Below are 17652 nucleotides of genomic sequence, written 5' to 3'. Positions count from 1 at the left end.
TCACTTTAAAAAAAAAAAAAAAAAAATACTACTCCACTTCAACTCTCAAATTTATTAATTTCATTTGGGCAATAAGAAGCAAGCAAAAAAAAGAAGAGAAAACCCATTTTTTTCTTCTTCTTTCTTTTTACTTTATTCTCCATTTTTTGCCAGAGCTCATTTTTGTCTTGCTCATTCCGTGGGTTACTGAGTTTAGGGCTGTTAACGAACCGAACATAAACGAACGGAGGTTGTTCGTGTTCGTTTGTTAAGGAATTTGGGGTGTTCGTGTTCGTGTTCGTTTGTTAAGGTTTTTGAAAATCCTGTTCGTGTTCGTTTGTTAAGCGTTCGTTAGTGTTCGTTAACGTTCGCGAACACGTTCACGAACGTGTTCGTTAACGTTAACGAACATGTTCACGAACATGTTTGTTAATGTTCGTGAACACGTTTGCAAATGGGTTCGTTAACGTTAACAAACACGTTCACAAACATGTTCATTAACAAGCACGTTCACGAACATATTTATTTACGTTCATGAACACTTAATATAAAAACACCTGCACATGTTCATGATCACAATTCGTTCGTGAACAATAAATAATCTACGTTCACGAACAATAATCAAACAAACAACACAACTACATAACTAATATAATATAATATAATATAATATAATATATATGTTTGTGAACATGTTCGCGAACATTATTAAATGAACACAAAAGAGCTTGTTTACGAACATTATTAAACGAACATAAACGAGTTTGTTCACGAACATTAGTAAACGAACACAAACGAGCTTGTTCACGATCTCTTAGCAAACGAGCTTAGAACTGTTCAAGCTCTGTTCGTTTATTAACCGAGCTCTAAATTTTGTTTGTTAATGTTCGTTTACCTTAACAAACGAACATAAACGAACGCTTACCGAACACGAACACGAGTAGTTTGCCGAAAGCTCTGTTCGCTAACACCCCTAACTGAGTTTGCCTTAGCTAGCTCCTTCCGTGGGTTTGCCTATGTTTTTAAGTGTTATGTTCATAAAATATTTTGAAGGTCAGTTTATATTTATTTCAATCATCTTTTGGGTATTCTCATACTATTTGTACTTTTTTTTTTTTGAAAGTAAACTGCTGCATGTATTAATTAACCTAGCAGTACTTTCTTTGTTTATTTTGCTCTATGCTTCCTTCTTTCCTTAGCCGAATAGATTTCCATTAAAAATGGACACTCCGCTTGCGCCAAGACTTTCTCAAAAATATGACCCCTCCAGGATACTAAACCAGACACATAATATTTAAATCAAGATTTACAATGCAATATGAACTGGTTCATGATATAACAATGGGCACATTCCACTTTCCAAACATTCTGGTAACAGTTTGGTCTTTGATATTGATTGATAGATTCTATTGGATAATCTGTTGATGGGATGAATAACAAAGATTCTGTTTGCAGCTTTTGGGTTTAGGTGCAAGGCCCAATAAAGTGAGAATACTAGACCAGTTGGCCTATTGCACTTGTTTAGTTGTTTATAGTTGTTTTAGACCTAAATTAAAATTAGGTTAATATTAATAATCTAAAATATATTTACAATACTTTTTACTAGGAGATTAATGTTTGTGCTAATTGAATGGTTACTTACCGCAACTCCTCTATCACTCTATGCATGTATCGTAGCAACATTCATTAGACTACAGGTCTACGATTGTGTTTGGGAGGATTTGAACATGATTATTGTTGTAAATATTATTGGTAGTGTTTGATCAAGATTTATATATCTTATTTGGTATTTTTTTTTTTTGAGTAGTACTCACTCTGTTATCAAATAGTATCCATTCATAGTTATTTTCTTAACCTACTGAATACAAAAAGTTAACATCATTCCATTGGAGCTCGAACACCCAAGACCTCCTATTTAAAAAAAATCACTTCGTGCCACTAAACCACAAGATTTTGGCTTATTTGGTCATTTTTATTTCTTCTCTTCTTCTCCATTGCTTATAACACAAATGATGAACGCCAATTTAGCTATCTAATCTCAGTTTTGCAGTTCACTACTCTCCTTAATGACCAAGAGATTGTCATTGTACTCTCCATATTCATAATCACATGTAATTTGAAGATTAAAATGTAAATGCTATGAACGAATTGAAAGTCATAACTTATAAATTAAAAGATTAAAACTTACAAGTTGGAGTTTATTTTAGCCTCAATATGTTCTTACTATACGTTAGAGATGATCTTTGTGGATGATTCAGTCAATTTTGGATGAAGAAAAAAGTAAAGCATTTTTTAGGATGGAAAAAATGTAATTTTAGTCTCTCAAATGTTTCTTGCTAGAGATTTTAGTCCCTAACTTTTTACAGTTGCAATATACACCCATAACTCTTCAAAAAAGTTACAATTTTAATCCATGAAGCAACAAAACTATTAAACTGTATTAAAACTTTACTTAGTAGATGGGTGCTTTAGTGTTTTTTAATGTTTCTTCTTTAATTATAATCTTGTTTAGTCTCGATATTTAATTTCATTTATAAAATTAAAAAAAAAAAAACATGATTTTAACAGAGAAAATTTAGCGAATAATGTTGTCAAATCTCTATTTTGTAGATGAAATACTAAACTAACAATGTTATAAAGAACAAAGATAATAACATTTTATAATATACATGTATTATTACGTAAAGTTTTAATAGAGTTTAATAGTTTTGTTACTCTAGGGGGTTAAAAATGCATCTTCTTTTAAAGAGTTAGGGGTGTATATTGCCATGGTAAAAAATCAGGGACTAAAATCGCTAACACTGAACAATTGAGAGACTAAAATTGCATTTTTTTCCTTTTAGGATTTTTGTTATATATGTTTGAAAACATAGCATAAAATGACATTTTAAGTGGCTATTTTGTAGTACAATTATTAGTGGGGTCCACTTCCGATTTGAGTCGGGTCAAAGTGGATTCGGGTTCTTCGTAGTTAGACGAAGAGATTGATATATTGTACGTTCAAAATGGATAATGGGTAAATGAGAAATTGATTCTCAAGTAGACTCATTTGAGTTGGAAAAATGAAAGGAAAAGAGTTTAAAGTAGCTTTTGTCCCACATTGGTTTGAGAAGTGGGTTTGCGCCACTATTTATACAAGAGTTTTTCTAAAGCTTATTGAATTGTATAGCATATAGGTTCTTTTTGGTGCACAGGAGTGGTGCAAATCAAATCCTAAAATGAGCCTGAAAAGGCTTGACTCATGTACGCGAGCCCGTGCTCTCTCCAACATAGAGCCATTTGTTCAACCATCAACTCGCTCGCTAGAATGGAGCTAACGAGTACCCGACTCGAGTAGCGACCGTCCTGGGTCTTAAATCAGCAGTTACGGACGGACCAAAACAGAGCCATAACAATTTGCTTGTAACCCCCTCTGGGTCTTAAATCAGCAATTACGGAGAGCAGCAGTTTTTACAATAACAACGAATCATATTGTTTTCTCTCTCGAAACTCTGCTCCTACTCCTTTTCTTATCCTCCTGTGTTTATCCTTTGTTCTAACTTGGAATCGTAGTATGTTTTATCTTGGGAAACCTAGGCCGTAACGCTCATAGCACTCTTGGGAGACGGAAAACAGTGTTTTAAGGCAAAAGTGCTTCGCATGACTCGTACTAACCACCTACCCAGAAAATTCCTTTCGTTCTTGTGCTTGTTATATTTTTCAAGAAATATTATTTTCGTAGTAATATTTCGTAACAATGTATTCATAATGTAAGAATTAATTAGAATTGTTAATGGTTGAAAAGAATACATGTGATATTAAAAAGTTACTAAATTGTTATTAATTACAACTCAATAACTCATGCTAAAATATGTGTGGGTCTTTTTGGTCCAAAATAACAATATCCATCCTAAGGATTAGAGAGAATGAATGATATAATGCACTATTGTTATATGTATTATCAAAGCGTATACGTAAGAAGTTGGCTTTTGAGATGTTTTTAGGGGCAGAAAATTAAAAACGTGTGTTTAATTTGTAGAGTATGATGAAATAAGAACAGAAGTTTGTATATTTTTAATGCACATGCCCTCTAATTAAATTATATAATTTGCATGCCAATGGAGAAATTAAAATTAAATAAGAAAAATCAGCTTAGTTGGCGTGTGTGGTTGTGCACTCTCATCTCTTAAAGAGAGGTCGGGAGTTTGAACCTTATCTCGTATGAAAAAATCAATCTGGTCAGCACTTTGCCCTTTGATTGGGCAAACTCAGTGCGAATGTGGATTAGTCTATAGTACGGAAAATTAAATAGTTTGGTAACTATAAGATTTTAAGTTTGACTTCTCTTATTTGAGTCGGTTAGCTATGGCAGTTCAACTAGGTCACATGATTGAATCATTAGGTGGACTGGTTGGGGAGGGGGGGGGGGATTTTAAAATTTAAAACAAGTGATGAATTTCTATTTTATAATTATAATTAGTAGAATAATTGCTATCCGAAATAAATTAATAAAAAAAATGAAACAAAGATATATTCACATTTATTTTTATATATTCACAAAATAAAACCACAAGGATTTTACAATTCATTTTACTTTTCCTCCTGTATATTTATATACCCTTTTTCACATTCTTATGGAGGACACTACATGCATAAAGGCATACAGATTGGAGACAATATAATATAATCCTCCAAAGTCCAAACAATCAAGCAAATTTCCTATTAACTAGCTAGCTAGCCCTTATGCATATCTATAAACTTTGGCTCATCCTAAAACTAAAGTATCTTGCTTAATCTTAAGAAAACTATATACACACTTCAAACTATATATTTCACCCCCCATATATATACATTATCTTCGGTGTTATTACGTATCAGTGTCGACTTAATTTGTCATACTTCTTTTTCTTCTATTACCGACTATGAATAGTGTGTACTGAGTAATTCCGTTTTGGATATTTTAAAGAACGGGATAAGTAGCATCCCTAGCAAGTCCACAAAGCCCTTCTTTTTTAGCATAGTCCCTTGTAATCCTCATATATCCACTTTCGCCCCAACTATTTCCCCACGAGTTCTTTATCAACCAATACTTCGAGCCATCGCCGGCCGTCCCGTACCCGATCGCCGTCACGGCGTGGTTCAGGTAGGGTTCGCAGTCCCCGTCGAAGACGCCTTCCTGGTAGAACTGGAAGTCGAATGCGGCGCCGTTGATGGCCACGGACACTGGCTGACTCGCGACGGCCTGCAGGAGCGCCTTCTCGTCGTCGGCCGGGACTTTCTCGTAGCCGGAGATCTTGGCGGCGGCGACGGCGGCTTTCTTGGCGTTGCAGACGCCGTCCTGGGCGCTGTAGGGGTAGTTGGTCTCGGTGGTGAGGCCTTTGTTGTGGATGATGAAACTGAAGGCGTTCTCCATCAGGCCTCCTTCGCAGCCCATGTCTTCGCCGGAGACGTCGCAGTCGACGAGCTCTTGCTCCGATAGAGACACCAGCTTGCCGGTTTTTATCTGGGTCAGGCCCTCCACCGCTGCCACCGCCGAAAATGCCCAGCAACAACCTGTGTATAGTGAAAGTGAAAATTATTTCTCCACTCTTTGTATAATAGCCCCCAAATCACTTATAATCCATTTAATAAACCTTTCACCCAAACACATGATAGTTTCAGGTAATGTTTGGCAAAAAGTAGTTAAAATGACTAAAAAGTATTAAAGAATTCAAATTTTATAGATTAATAGTAAAAAACAAATGATAGTCAAGAATTATAAATGAATATACTATGTTACAAAAATGGAAAAAAGCATTTTTCTACTTTTATAGCTTAGGATGTGTCTGGTTCAAATATTAGAATCGGAATAGTAATGATAATCAAATATTTGGTAATAATAATGAGTTTAAATAGAAGTCATTTTGATAGTAAATAAGAATTAAAATCAAAATAAATAAATAAATATATATATATAATATAATACATACATATATATATATATATATATATATATATATATATATATATATATATATATTTGTGTGTCTATATATATATTATAATTTCATATTTAATGTATGGAAAATGACCTCTTTATTTTTATTTTTTTCATTTCCTTCTCTCTTATTTTTTATTCCATTATTCAAAGGTAAATGAGTAAAATGATAATTAGATTTGTAATTAAAAAAATAATAATTCTATTTATAGAATAACAAAAGTAGACAAATAAACATGGTATTAAAACCTATAGTAGGGTGCGAAAGTCCCCAACCAAACACCTACCACCCCAATATATATATTTATTAATCATCCCCCAAAAGGTAGAATGATCTAAATTACCGTGACTCAATGACTCAGCAGACAGATATAATGCCGGTGACTACAAGGGATTTCCCCACTTTGGACATAATCCCCCCACAACTCCTGCCAAGGTTTAAACATTGATCTCTTCTCCCAAATACTGTACCATTGGGTTAAACCCATGCGGGCCAATATATTCATTAATTAACTTGATGATAGGGCAATTTATATCCTACACCACGGCGCGCGTTGCACTGTGCGCCAGATGCAAAACAACGTCGTTTTATTTATTTATTTATTTATTTGAAATTTCCCGCCCCAGTGTATGGCAATTAATTTTTCTTTAAAAAAAACCCATGTTCAAAAATGTACATAATGTTATACTAGAATACACATAATTGTATACATGAATGTACATAATTATATAACAAAATATACATACTCTTTTTTAAAAGGTAATACACATAATCTAACATAATACATAATAAACATAAACTTTTAACATAATACACATCAACTCTTAACATAATACACACAAATATTCTGATTCGGATGTACATAATTGTATAAAAATATACATAACTGTATGAACAAATATACATAATTGTATGAACAAATATACATAATTGTGTGAACAAATATACATAATCACAGCAACTTCATACCGCGCCTCCCAAAATGACGTCGTTTTGAGAGGCGCGCGGCGCACAGTGCTACGCGCGCCGTGGTGTAGGGTATAACGATTGTGATGATAGCCCGACACAATTCAAAGTACGAGAAGTCAAAAAGATGATTTTCTCCACTTTAGAAACGTGAATTAATAAATTATTTTGTAGCTTTAAAAGTACGTACGTACACGAAATAAACAACACAAGACAAATGAAATTAATATCGTACGTACCACAGTCGCGTTGATCCTTGACAGGCGTCACGGCACCTTTCTTCCTCCAGTCCAACACACTGCCCGCCGCCGTCACATTCTCGTACCTAAAATAATGTTTTCCCTTTGAAGAGGTCGACGTGACTTTGGTTTGCACCCTCTTATAACCACCTGTACGTAGCATACGAAACTCGTCATTAGTTAAATCTGCAAACTTATTAACTCCAAGTCTGTACCCCTTGTCGCCCCGGGCATTAAACGCCTCGATGCGTTTCACGTTCTCATTGAATATCTTGAACCGCTCGTCTTTTTCACCAGCATCGGTGTAAATTTTTCCATGGCGAGCCATCCAGAGCTCATGCCGAGCCCTCATCGACTGCTCCTCGTCGGCAATTACACGGGAGGAAGCCGCCGGCCGAGAGCTCCAAGCTCCCAAGAGCATGAAGAGCAAGTAGCAAAGGAGTTTGGGTGCCATGAAAGTTGGAATAATATTGGAATTTGTTTGGTTTTGTGGTAAATGGTGCATCATGGAAGGGGGATTTATAGGCAAAAAGCAAAAGGGATAATTGCATGGTGGTATGTATATGTTGCTAGCTAGATAGACAAAGACAAGCAATTATTGAATTCTTAGTTTGATTCCGGCCTATGTAACTTGTAGAATGATCCAACTGGGAAAGTACAGAATCAGTTAAATCAGTTGACTATTTAGCATATATGGATGACGGCTGATCGAAAGGTACAATGATTATTATTGTGTATATTTAATTAATTATTATTGTATCAAATTTTGGTGGTGGGGAATATTATTATTATAGTATAGTCAGTCTTTTATAGATCAGAGACAATAGATCTTTTATTCTTGCTTGCACCTTTTTTTGCAGTTGTTACGTGTGAATACATGTGAATGATCGAATTGAAATTCGACAAATAATCCCACTACTAATGAATAATCAAACATCAGATCAAAGATTATGATTAGGTGAGTGAGTGGAACATAATTCTCATATTAGAAAATTAAAATTATTTCAATTTTTATCTACTAACACACTCTTGATTGATACTGTTTTACAAGCTGATTCAGTACATATATTCAAGTAGTGATTGCGAATTTATGGTTATGTTTGATGGTTCAATACTACTAAGTTGAGTCAGAATCTACCATAAAAAAAAATAGTTCAAATTAGTCACTGATCGAACTACACTTAAAAGTACAATTGTGTCATCCAACTCAAAATAAGTGCAATTAGGTCCTTGAATTGTTCAATATTATGCAATTCAATTAAATTTGACATTTTTCTCAAGTCTTCACTAATGTTGTGGTTGTTGGGAATAACACCCAAATAAGTGTGAATTATTTCCATCCACAATAAATTGTGGAGTGAGGTTTAACTCCTACAAATGTGGTCGTCTCCACCACTCCCCTATTTTAGTGGAAATTTAATGGCTAAGAGAAGAGGAGCAGGTAATTCTATAGCTATAAATACCCTGCTCCTCCCTGAGCTCTAAACGCTCAATACATTCTTCTCTTCTTCTCTTTTGCAATCCTGAGCTTCGGTGTTAACTGGTCGAAAGCAACCGGTAAGACTGTTACCGTCTCCGTGCAATATTTGCTTTTAAGGTAGTGTCTTGCGCACGTCACCGATTGATTCAGGATTTCTTCTATACTCAGCCTATATAAATAGTAGCCTAGATCTACGACATATTCTGACCAATTTCCCAACAGTTAAAAGCAAATATATGTGCTTAAGTTATCATGTCGACCTTCGAATCTAAACCTCCTCTGACCTCGCCAAGCTCGAACCTCTCACCGGTCTGAACTACTGCCGGTAGGCGATTAAGATGATGATCCACTTCAAGTCTGTCGAACTCTGAGCTAAGTATTATTTCTTTAATACATGTGTGTGTGTGTTAATTCTTTTAATGGGTGTTAGAAATATTTTCATGCGTCATCACCACGTTATATTTCATCTTTTGGTTCGTTCTCTTCAGTGTGCACAACATGAGGATTGACATAACTAAGAGATAATTAGCTACATGCTTTTCAGCACACAAAATTATTAATATTCTGTATATATTATGACTTAGTCATTATTAAATCTTGTGCTCTTGAATTTAAAGTGTAAGCAGTTATAGTTACGATGATGATATATCACATAATTATCTTTTATAGCATATTGGTCTTGAAGAATTGAAATAACAAGATCATTATATTACTTAAACATGCTCTCTCACTCTTAACATCCAAGATATATAAACAGTTAATCTTGATGATCAATATCTCATGCATATTGTTATGTCTATGTGTAGGCATGTGTTTCTTGGATTTAGAGTTGTTCGAAAATGTTATATATGATGTTCTTCACAAAATGAGATCAAAAAGTGATTATGCGTTAGATAACTGGGAAACACTCATGTATACTCTTTGCATAGCTCAGTCTTGCCAATGATATTTGCCTCCTCATATTTTAATATGGCACATGCATACTTATATGATAATAGACTATCATATGCAAATGATTATCTTGAGCATTAGTAGTCATATATTATTGGCATTGACCATGTCCTTTAAAATTATCATAATGACATAATTTAGAAGATGGTTTGCCTATATCTTTGCATTCAATTGATTATTATCTTTTGAGAGCATGTTAAACGTGAAATATATATTGTGACAAGCATTTTAGAAATCACCATTCCATATTTTGTATAGTGAGTGCTTTGAATATTATATAGAAAATTAACAGCGGTGTACACGAAGATAAGTGAATTGTTATTATTCACATATATGAGCTTTATGAATTTGTTGTGTTAGAAGTGATGATTTAATACTACTGCTAAGTGATTAAATCATCAATATGATATAAAGTCTATAAATTGTGTACTTATGCACATGTCAATTTACAACATTATGTGTTATTATTGTGGATATGTTACAAACATTGCACTATTTGATGAGATACATACTATATTATAGTCACATAATCTTAAATATTTAAATTGTGTACTGAGTTTAATTTCAAAGGCTTTACTCACATTTATGGTGGTAACATGGAAAAGTCATTGTTCTTGAATACTCTGTGTAGGAAGATGGTTTTTAAGAAAACTTCGGTTTCACCACTCGACCTGGGAGATTTAAGAAGTATGGTGTTGATCATGCAGGCTAGTTAGAACGCCACTTGATCTTCACCTGAAATGAGGTTGACTCTCATATGTTGTTAATCAAAGCCTTGCAATAGAAATTGTTGAAGTACTGCAATAGTAATATTGATCTGCATCTTATGAAGGCTTTATATGAGTTTTAATTTTCTCAAGGGAATGGAAAATTGTGCAAGTGGCAACTCTGAAGTCTCATTGTTGAGAGATATTTCCGAATAAATATGAGCTCGAACATATTCCTTGTGTATAACATTAATTTCTTAAAAGAATATGATGTGAAATTTGTGATTATGTTGTTCAACTTGATGTAGCATGTAGACAACATTATTACTATGGCTTACTAACAATGAGCGTTTGTATATATATATATATATATATATATATATATATATATATATATATATATATATATATATATATATATATATATATATTATTTAAACTCTTGCTTGAGTCATATTGAAATACCTATAATTCCTAATTAAAGGGTAATTGTGATCAATTGAGATAACCAAGTTTGTTGAAATATATTCAACTGTTGAGCATGTATCAGGCAGAGTGCGAAGCTTCTATAATGCTCCACAAAGCAAATCGGCAAAACTCAGTCTACAAAGGAGCTAATGTTGGGCACCAAAGATCAGTCTGGGTAAGAGATCAAATACATTTGACAACAAATATTTGTAAGTGTTGCATTGTGGGGGTAATAAACTCCTTATATTCTCATCAGAAGTTTCTCTGTGGTATTGAGAATAATGATGAAAGAGAATGTTTCATGTTAAACATGAAAATATCAAGGGATTATTTACGAGTAAACAAAGTACTCGTCAAAGTGCATGTAAGTTTGGTCAAGAGAATCAACTTACTTGAGGGCTAATTATGAGGATTAGTCGTTGACTCATTGGAAGGACTTAAAGTCCAAGTGGTAATGAATTCGTGGTGGATCCCACTTCTGTGGTCAAGCGAAGCCATGAAAAGAGTTACAAAATAGTACACTAGTTGGTCACCGACAGTGTGTGTACTTGTGAGGTTGAGCTACAGCTCTTAATGAATTCATAACTCTTTCAGAAAGGGTGGTTTTGTTGAGACAAACCTAATGAATTCACCGCATAATGACATGAGTACAAAGTGCTCTTGGTGGCTTATACTCAATTGGGATGGTCTATGTTGAGGTAAACCTAAAGAGATCCCTAACATGAGTAGAAAAAGGGCTAACCGCCTCTTATGAAAGATAATGGGGTTATCCCAAGAAGCTGAGTGGCTAAGAAATACGTTGATAAACGTGGAGTTTTGGGGGTGTCTAGCTAACACCTTCACTACATATACATTGTGATTCACAAACTGTAGTTTACATTGCAAAGAACAATGCCTATGATAGAAAGAAAAGACTTACAACTGATTTATGTACTGAACTACTCTATAAGCCTTTAAAGGTGGTCTATACTGAGATAGACTTGATAGAGTTAAAAGTCTATATTGAGATGGACTTGACAAGACATAAAAAAACTATAATGTGATTAGACTTGTCAGAGTTAAAAGTCTATGGTGAAATAGACTTAGACATGGTGGAAGTCTATATTAAGATAGATATAACAGACTTGTATAAGCTAGATCAACAATGGAGAATGAATTTATACCTCTTGATCTAGTTGGGCAAAAAGCCGAGTGGCTGAGAGACCTATTGGCAGACGTGCCATGGTGGGGGTGTGCTACACCGTCTATGCCCATACACTGTAACTCACAAAGAAGGCACATTACAGTCATACATGAGTCTGTAAGACAGTTGATTACGACTGGAGCACTCACATTAGAGTATATGGAGCCCGAGAAGAATAGCAGATCCTCTCGCTAAAGGACTAAATAGAAAGGCCGTCCTCGATACGTCGAAGGAAATGAGCTTAAAATCAACAAAGTAGGCCAAGCTTACGTACTCATAAAGCAACTGAACATGAGATGTTCTAAGCTAGGGTCTACACAGAGGTAGACCACAAGTCAAAGAGTTTGACTTCCGAAGAACCTGCATAGTGGGTGCTGATGTGTGCACATGAGTTCAAAACTACCTCTCCTTTGCTAGTTCAAGATTCAATTCACTACTAAGGAGAAAGTTACTCAAGTCACTACGTGTCAGTTCAAGGTTTAAACCACTGGCATTAAGGTCAGCGCTCACTTCCGCTCAGACATCGACTGCATTCACACTTGTTGAGTGTGTGGGGGATGTTGGGAATAACACCCAAATAAGTGTGAATTATTTCCATCCACAATAAATTGTGGAGTGAGGTTTAACTCCTACAAATGTGGTCCTCTCCACCACTCCCCTATTTTAGTGGAAATTTAATGGCTAAGAGAGGAGGAGTAGGTAATTCTATAGCTATAAATACCCTGCTCCTCCCTGAGCTCTAAACGCTCAATACATTCTTCTCTTCTTCTCTTTTGCAATCCTGAGCTTCGGTGTTAACTGGTCGAAAGCAACCGGTAAGACTGTTACCGTCTCAGGTCAATATTTGCTTTTAAGGTAGTGTCTTGCGCACGTCACCGATTGATTCAGGATTTCTTCTATACTCAGCCAATATAAACAGTAGCCTAGATCTACGACATATTCTGACCAATTTCCCAACAGTGGTCATCATTTATCCATCACAAAATGAATGATCAACTGTCTAGAATGAAGAAAAATTTTAAAAATATGCAATGGAAATTTCGTAATTTTTGTATGTAAGTACATATTTTTGGTCTTTAGGTGAATTAATTTTAGCTTTCAAGTGTACATTATTGTGCGTTCCAGTGAACATTTTTAACATGCCGGTTCAACAGACCCGTTGTTAAGTGCATATTTTTATTGTCTTTGGGTGCATTATTTTTGTCTTTAAGTGCACATTGTTGTGACTTGTAGTGCACATTGTTGTGTCTTCCAATGTACATTGTTAACATACCCAATAGACCCGTTGCTAAATCCCATGAAAGAGGAAAGGAAACAAGTTCAAGAAACGGCTTCAATAATCCCGCGCGTGAAGACTAATAAGCATTTTGTGCCTTCCAGAATACATTGTTGAGTCTTCCAAAGCACATTGTTGAGCCTTCCAAAACACATTGTTGAGCTTTCCGGTGTACACTGTACTGTTAAGCCTTCCATGATTTGAACAGAATGCAAAGTCATTAGATCAAGGATGATTTTACTGGAGAAGATAATGTTGTGTAGATTAGAAGCTTTTTTTTTTTTTTAGAGCTGTTGATTTGGACGGATCAAAGACTCATATTTCTCCTTAATTTCCGGCCTTCTTCATGCAGAGCCTAAGCTTAAGCCTAAGCGCGTATGTATGTATGTATGTATATATATATATATATATATATATATATATATATATATATATATATATATATTTATTTATTTATTTATTTATTTATTTATTTATTTATTTATTTATTTATTTATTTATTTATTTAAATTTCTATTTCTATTTCTATTTCTAAAATTTCTTAAATGGTTATTTTAATACGTATTATTAAAATAGTGACAAACATTAATTTTTTAAATTTATATCCAATAATGGGTAATTTAATATTAGTTGTATGCCTGTAGATTACTGATTGCATGCAATAAACGATAGAATATCAATTTCATTCTATGCTTCCCTGACGACATTTATCCTCTCTTTTTTTTCCTTAAATTTTTAATTAGTTGCAACAATGGAGTATATATATGCATGATTGAAAGATGGTCTTTCATGAACGTCACTCGGAAAAGGAGGCATTAGGGTGAACCGCACGTAAAGTTAACATATATTTAACTACAATTTGAAATGAGTTGCCGAGTTAGTGAAGTATGTAAGTATGTTTATCGTACTTAAAAGTCATAAGTTTAATTTTTAGCAACACTCTCTTTCGACTCTCGAGCTTATATATCGTTTACCTTGTATATATAATTTATGAGTTATTATATACTCGAGAAATGTATGTAGAAGTATTACTGAGTATATTTTTTTACTAGTTAATATATATTATATTTTTTGATATAAAAATATTACATTTTTATCTTGATTTGATTTGTCTTACGTGAAATCGAGTCACTCATATATGGTATATTACTAAATTATAAATTGAGTAGTGAATTCGGTTCAATTTAATAATCACAAAATATGACGCAACATTGAAGAATTAAATATCTGATTACGAACTGTCGGAACAGAATTTCAAAAAGGAAATGAAACTATAATTTCTGCGGCTGGCCATGCATAGTCGGTCCACTGTTTATTTGAATATTTGAACACCAATAATTATGGCTTAATCTGATGTGATGTTTGGTTCATGGAAAGTGTTTTCTAAAGAAAAATATTTTTCTTAAAGTGGGGAAAATGTTATTTTTTTGTGTTTGATTCATGGAATTTATTTTTCATTGGAAAATGAATTCCTCAAATTTGAGAAAAACAAAATCCTTGGTTGAACTAAGGATTTTGTTTTCTATGGAAGATGGAAAGAAAAAGTGAGATGGAATGCCTATTTTACTCTTGTTTACTTTTTTTAATTATATTACTTTTATTAATTTGTAGGGACATATATGTCTTTATACTCGTTATTCCTTACAACTCCAAATCTAACCAAACAATAGAATTAGTATTCCCAGTAATTCTTTTTCCACCAACCAAACAATGAAATTCATCTTCTTAGTAATTGTTTTTCCATGGAATTTCAATTCCACTTCCCTTAAAATATTTTCCGCGAACCAAACGAGCCCTTAGGGTGTTATACCGTCCACAATGGTCCGAAAATGGCGCAATTTTTTTAAGTAAAGACACGACAGTCGTTAAATTTTAAAAAATTTTATATTTTCTGCATAACAAAATGAAACTACAGTATATTTAAAATGAAGCTGAATAACTTGTCTTGCATATTGTGTTTATATTATCAAATGAAATTGTAATTGAATTGAAATGATACTTTAGTTGTGTTGACATGAAACTACAGAATGTATAAAATGAAACTGAATAACATGTCTCACATATTGAGTGTATATTGTCAAGTAGAGATGTAGTTGAATTGAAATGATACTTAAAAAAAACAATTGAAATGATACTTTAGTTGTGTTGAAATGAAACTGCAGTATGTATAAAATAAAACTGAATAACATGTCTCACATATTGAGTGAATATTGTCAAATGAAACTGTAGTTATATCAAAATGAAACTTTAGTTGTGTTGCAATGAAACTATAGTGTATATAAAATGAAACTGAATAACAGTTTCACATATTTGAGTGTATTATCCAATGAAATCGTAGTTGAATTAGAATTATAATTTAGTGGTGTTGTAATAAGACTACAGTGTGTATAAAATAAAATTCAATAACATGTTACACGTCTCACTGTAATAAGACCATTTTATGTATAATGTCGAATGATACTGTAGTTGAAACAAAATTAAACTTTAGTTGTGCTGAAAGGAAACTACTGTTAGAAGCAAGCAGTATAACAGAGGAAGATATATTGGAAGAATACTGTACTGCATTATTATTATTGAATTGCTTTTATATAAATATTACATTAACGTAAACAAGCTAAAATATTCCTACAATCAAGGAGAGTCTTTCCATGTGCTACAACTGTGAATAAATGCCATAAAACTAGGACTAAAAGCTGACTAATTTATTCAACATTCCCTTTGGTAAACTGAAGACATTCAGTTTAATTATACTCACAAACTCCCAGCATCTTCCTTAGCTTCTAAAATGCAAGCAACTTTAATGGCTTCGTCATTATATCAGCAAGTTGATCTTCACTCTTGCAATAAATTAGTTCAATTGTTCCATCTCTTGCCAGATCTCTAAGGAAGTGAAACCTCACATCTATGTTCTTGCTTTTTCCATGTAAAACTGGATTCTTGGATAACTTGATGGCAGAACTATTATCACAATAAATTGGAGTAGCTCCTCCTTGTTTGAAATTCGGTACTTCAAGAATGTTCCTTAACCAAACTGCTTGGCAAACACAACCAGCCGCAGCTACAAACTCCGCTTCTGTGGTTGACAATGTAACGATAGGTTGCTTTTTTGAAGACCACGAGATAGTTCCGAAACCAATCGTAAAAACATATCCTGAAGTACTCTTCCTGTCATTTATGTCTCCTGCATAATCACTATCAGTAAAACCAAATAAATTTGGTTCTTCATCTTTCTTGTAGAATAAACCATAATTTTCCGTTCCTTTCAAGTAACAAAGAATCCGTTTCACAGCCAAAAGATGAACATCCTTTGGATTTTCCATGTACCTACTTATCAGACTTACAACATGCATAACATCTGGCCTTGTAATTGTCAAATACATCAAACTCCCTACTAACTGCTTGTAAAGAGTGTTGTCAACCCCCTTCACTTCTGGATTTTGAACAAGCTTAAGACCCACTTCAATAGGTGTATGTAGAGTTCTCCTTGATTTGGATTGCAACATTTCCTTTTCCCATCTCACGTACTATAGAATTATTGACGAGCTTAACAGTGTCTCGATAAGAAGTGTTTAATTCAGAGAACACCTTCTCATCTCCACACATATGATTGCTACAACCAGAATCTAAGTACCATAAGTTTTGATGGGCTGCTTCATCTACATGGCATGCCATCAGAAGAGAAATCTCTTCAGAAACTTCTTCCTTCTTTTCGACAAAATTCGTTGCTTCTCCATTCTGTCTATTCAAATTCGTACGACATTCATTTTGATAATGTCCATACTTGTGACAGCGATAACATTCAATGTTGGACTTGTCTGGTGACTTGCCCCTCCCGCTCCTTCGTCCATGAGACATATTATTCTGATGTTTGCCACGGGCATGTCCTCCTCTTCCTCTCCCACAGCCTCTTCCTCGATTAGCACCATTAAATGATGAAGGTTGGTTTTGAGTTGAAACTTTCAATGCTTGCTCACCCTCACTATCCTGCGAACACAACTTTCTTTCATGAACTAGAATGGAACTTTCAAGTTCATCTAGTGTCATCTCATCCATTTCATTTGCCTCTTCTATTGCACAGACAACAAAATTATATTTTGTTGTCATAGAGCGAAGTATCTTCTCGACAACAACACTATCTTCAGTCTTGTCACCATGGATTCACAACTTTTAGACTATTGCCATAGTCATTGAATAAAAATCTGTGAAATTCGCGCCTTCTTTCATTCGAAGTGTTTCGAACTCCGATCGAAAGTTCTGAAGCTGCAGCCTCTTCATCTTTTTGTTTCCATGGCATTTCTTCTTCAGAGAATTCCAAATGTCCTTAGAGGTATCCTTTTTAAGGATAGTCTCCAAAACAGTCCGGTCAATTGCTTGGAAGAGATAGTTCGACTTTTAAGTAAATTAGAGAAGCCATTGGTAACCTGCTAGAGGGGGGTGGAAGGGACT

The 17652-nt window shown here is 34.1% G+C and overlaps 2 protein-coding genes across 3 annotated transcripts; both read right to left on the bottom strand.

Annotated features, from left to right (window-relative positions):
• Positions 1-4489: 4489 nt before the first annotated feature.
• Positions 4490-7653, bottom strand: LOC109164973 (senescence-specific cysteine protease SAG39-like). 2 transcript variants are annotated; one of them, XR_002051458.1, is made up of 3 exons: positions 7142-7653; positions 4843-5511; positions 4490-4810 (listed from the first exon to the last, which is right to left on the bottom strand). XR_002051458.1 is itself a non-coding variant. In XM_019313550.1 (2 exons), the coding sequence occupies exons 1-2, from the start codon at positions 7647-7649 to the stop codon at positions 4919-4921; spliced, it is 1101 nt and encodes a 366-aa protein (XP_019169095.1). In that variant the 5' UTR covers positions 7650-7653; the 3' UTR covers positions 4490-4918. The 2 variants fall into 2 exon arrangements, 1 of the variants encoding a protein (XP_019169095.1); XM_019313550.1 differs by having other exon boundaries at positions 4490-5511.
• Positions 7654-16665: 9012 nt separating this feature from the next.
• On the bottom strand, positions 16666-17259 carry LOC109166845. The gene has a single exon (XM_019315731.1). The coding sequence runs from the start codon at positions 17257-17259 to the stop codon at positions 16666-16668; it is 594 nt and encodes a 197-aa protein (XP_019171276.1).
• Between the last annotated feature and the right edge of the window lie 393 nt (positions 17260-17652).

This window comes from Ipomoea nil, unplaced genomic scaffold (genome assembly GCF_001879475.1).
Source record: "Ipomoea nil cultivar Tokyo-kokei standard unplaced genomic scaffold, Asagao_1.1 scaffold0317, whole genome shotgun sequence".
Lineage (NCBI taxonomy): Eukaryota > Viridiplantae > Streptophyta > Magnoliopsida > Solanales > Convolvulaceae > Ipomoea > Ipomoea nil.
This window is presented reverse-complemented; position numbering and strand designations above follow the sequence as displayed.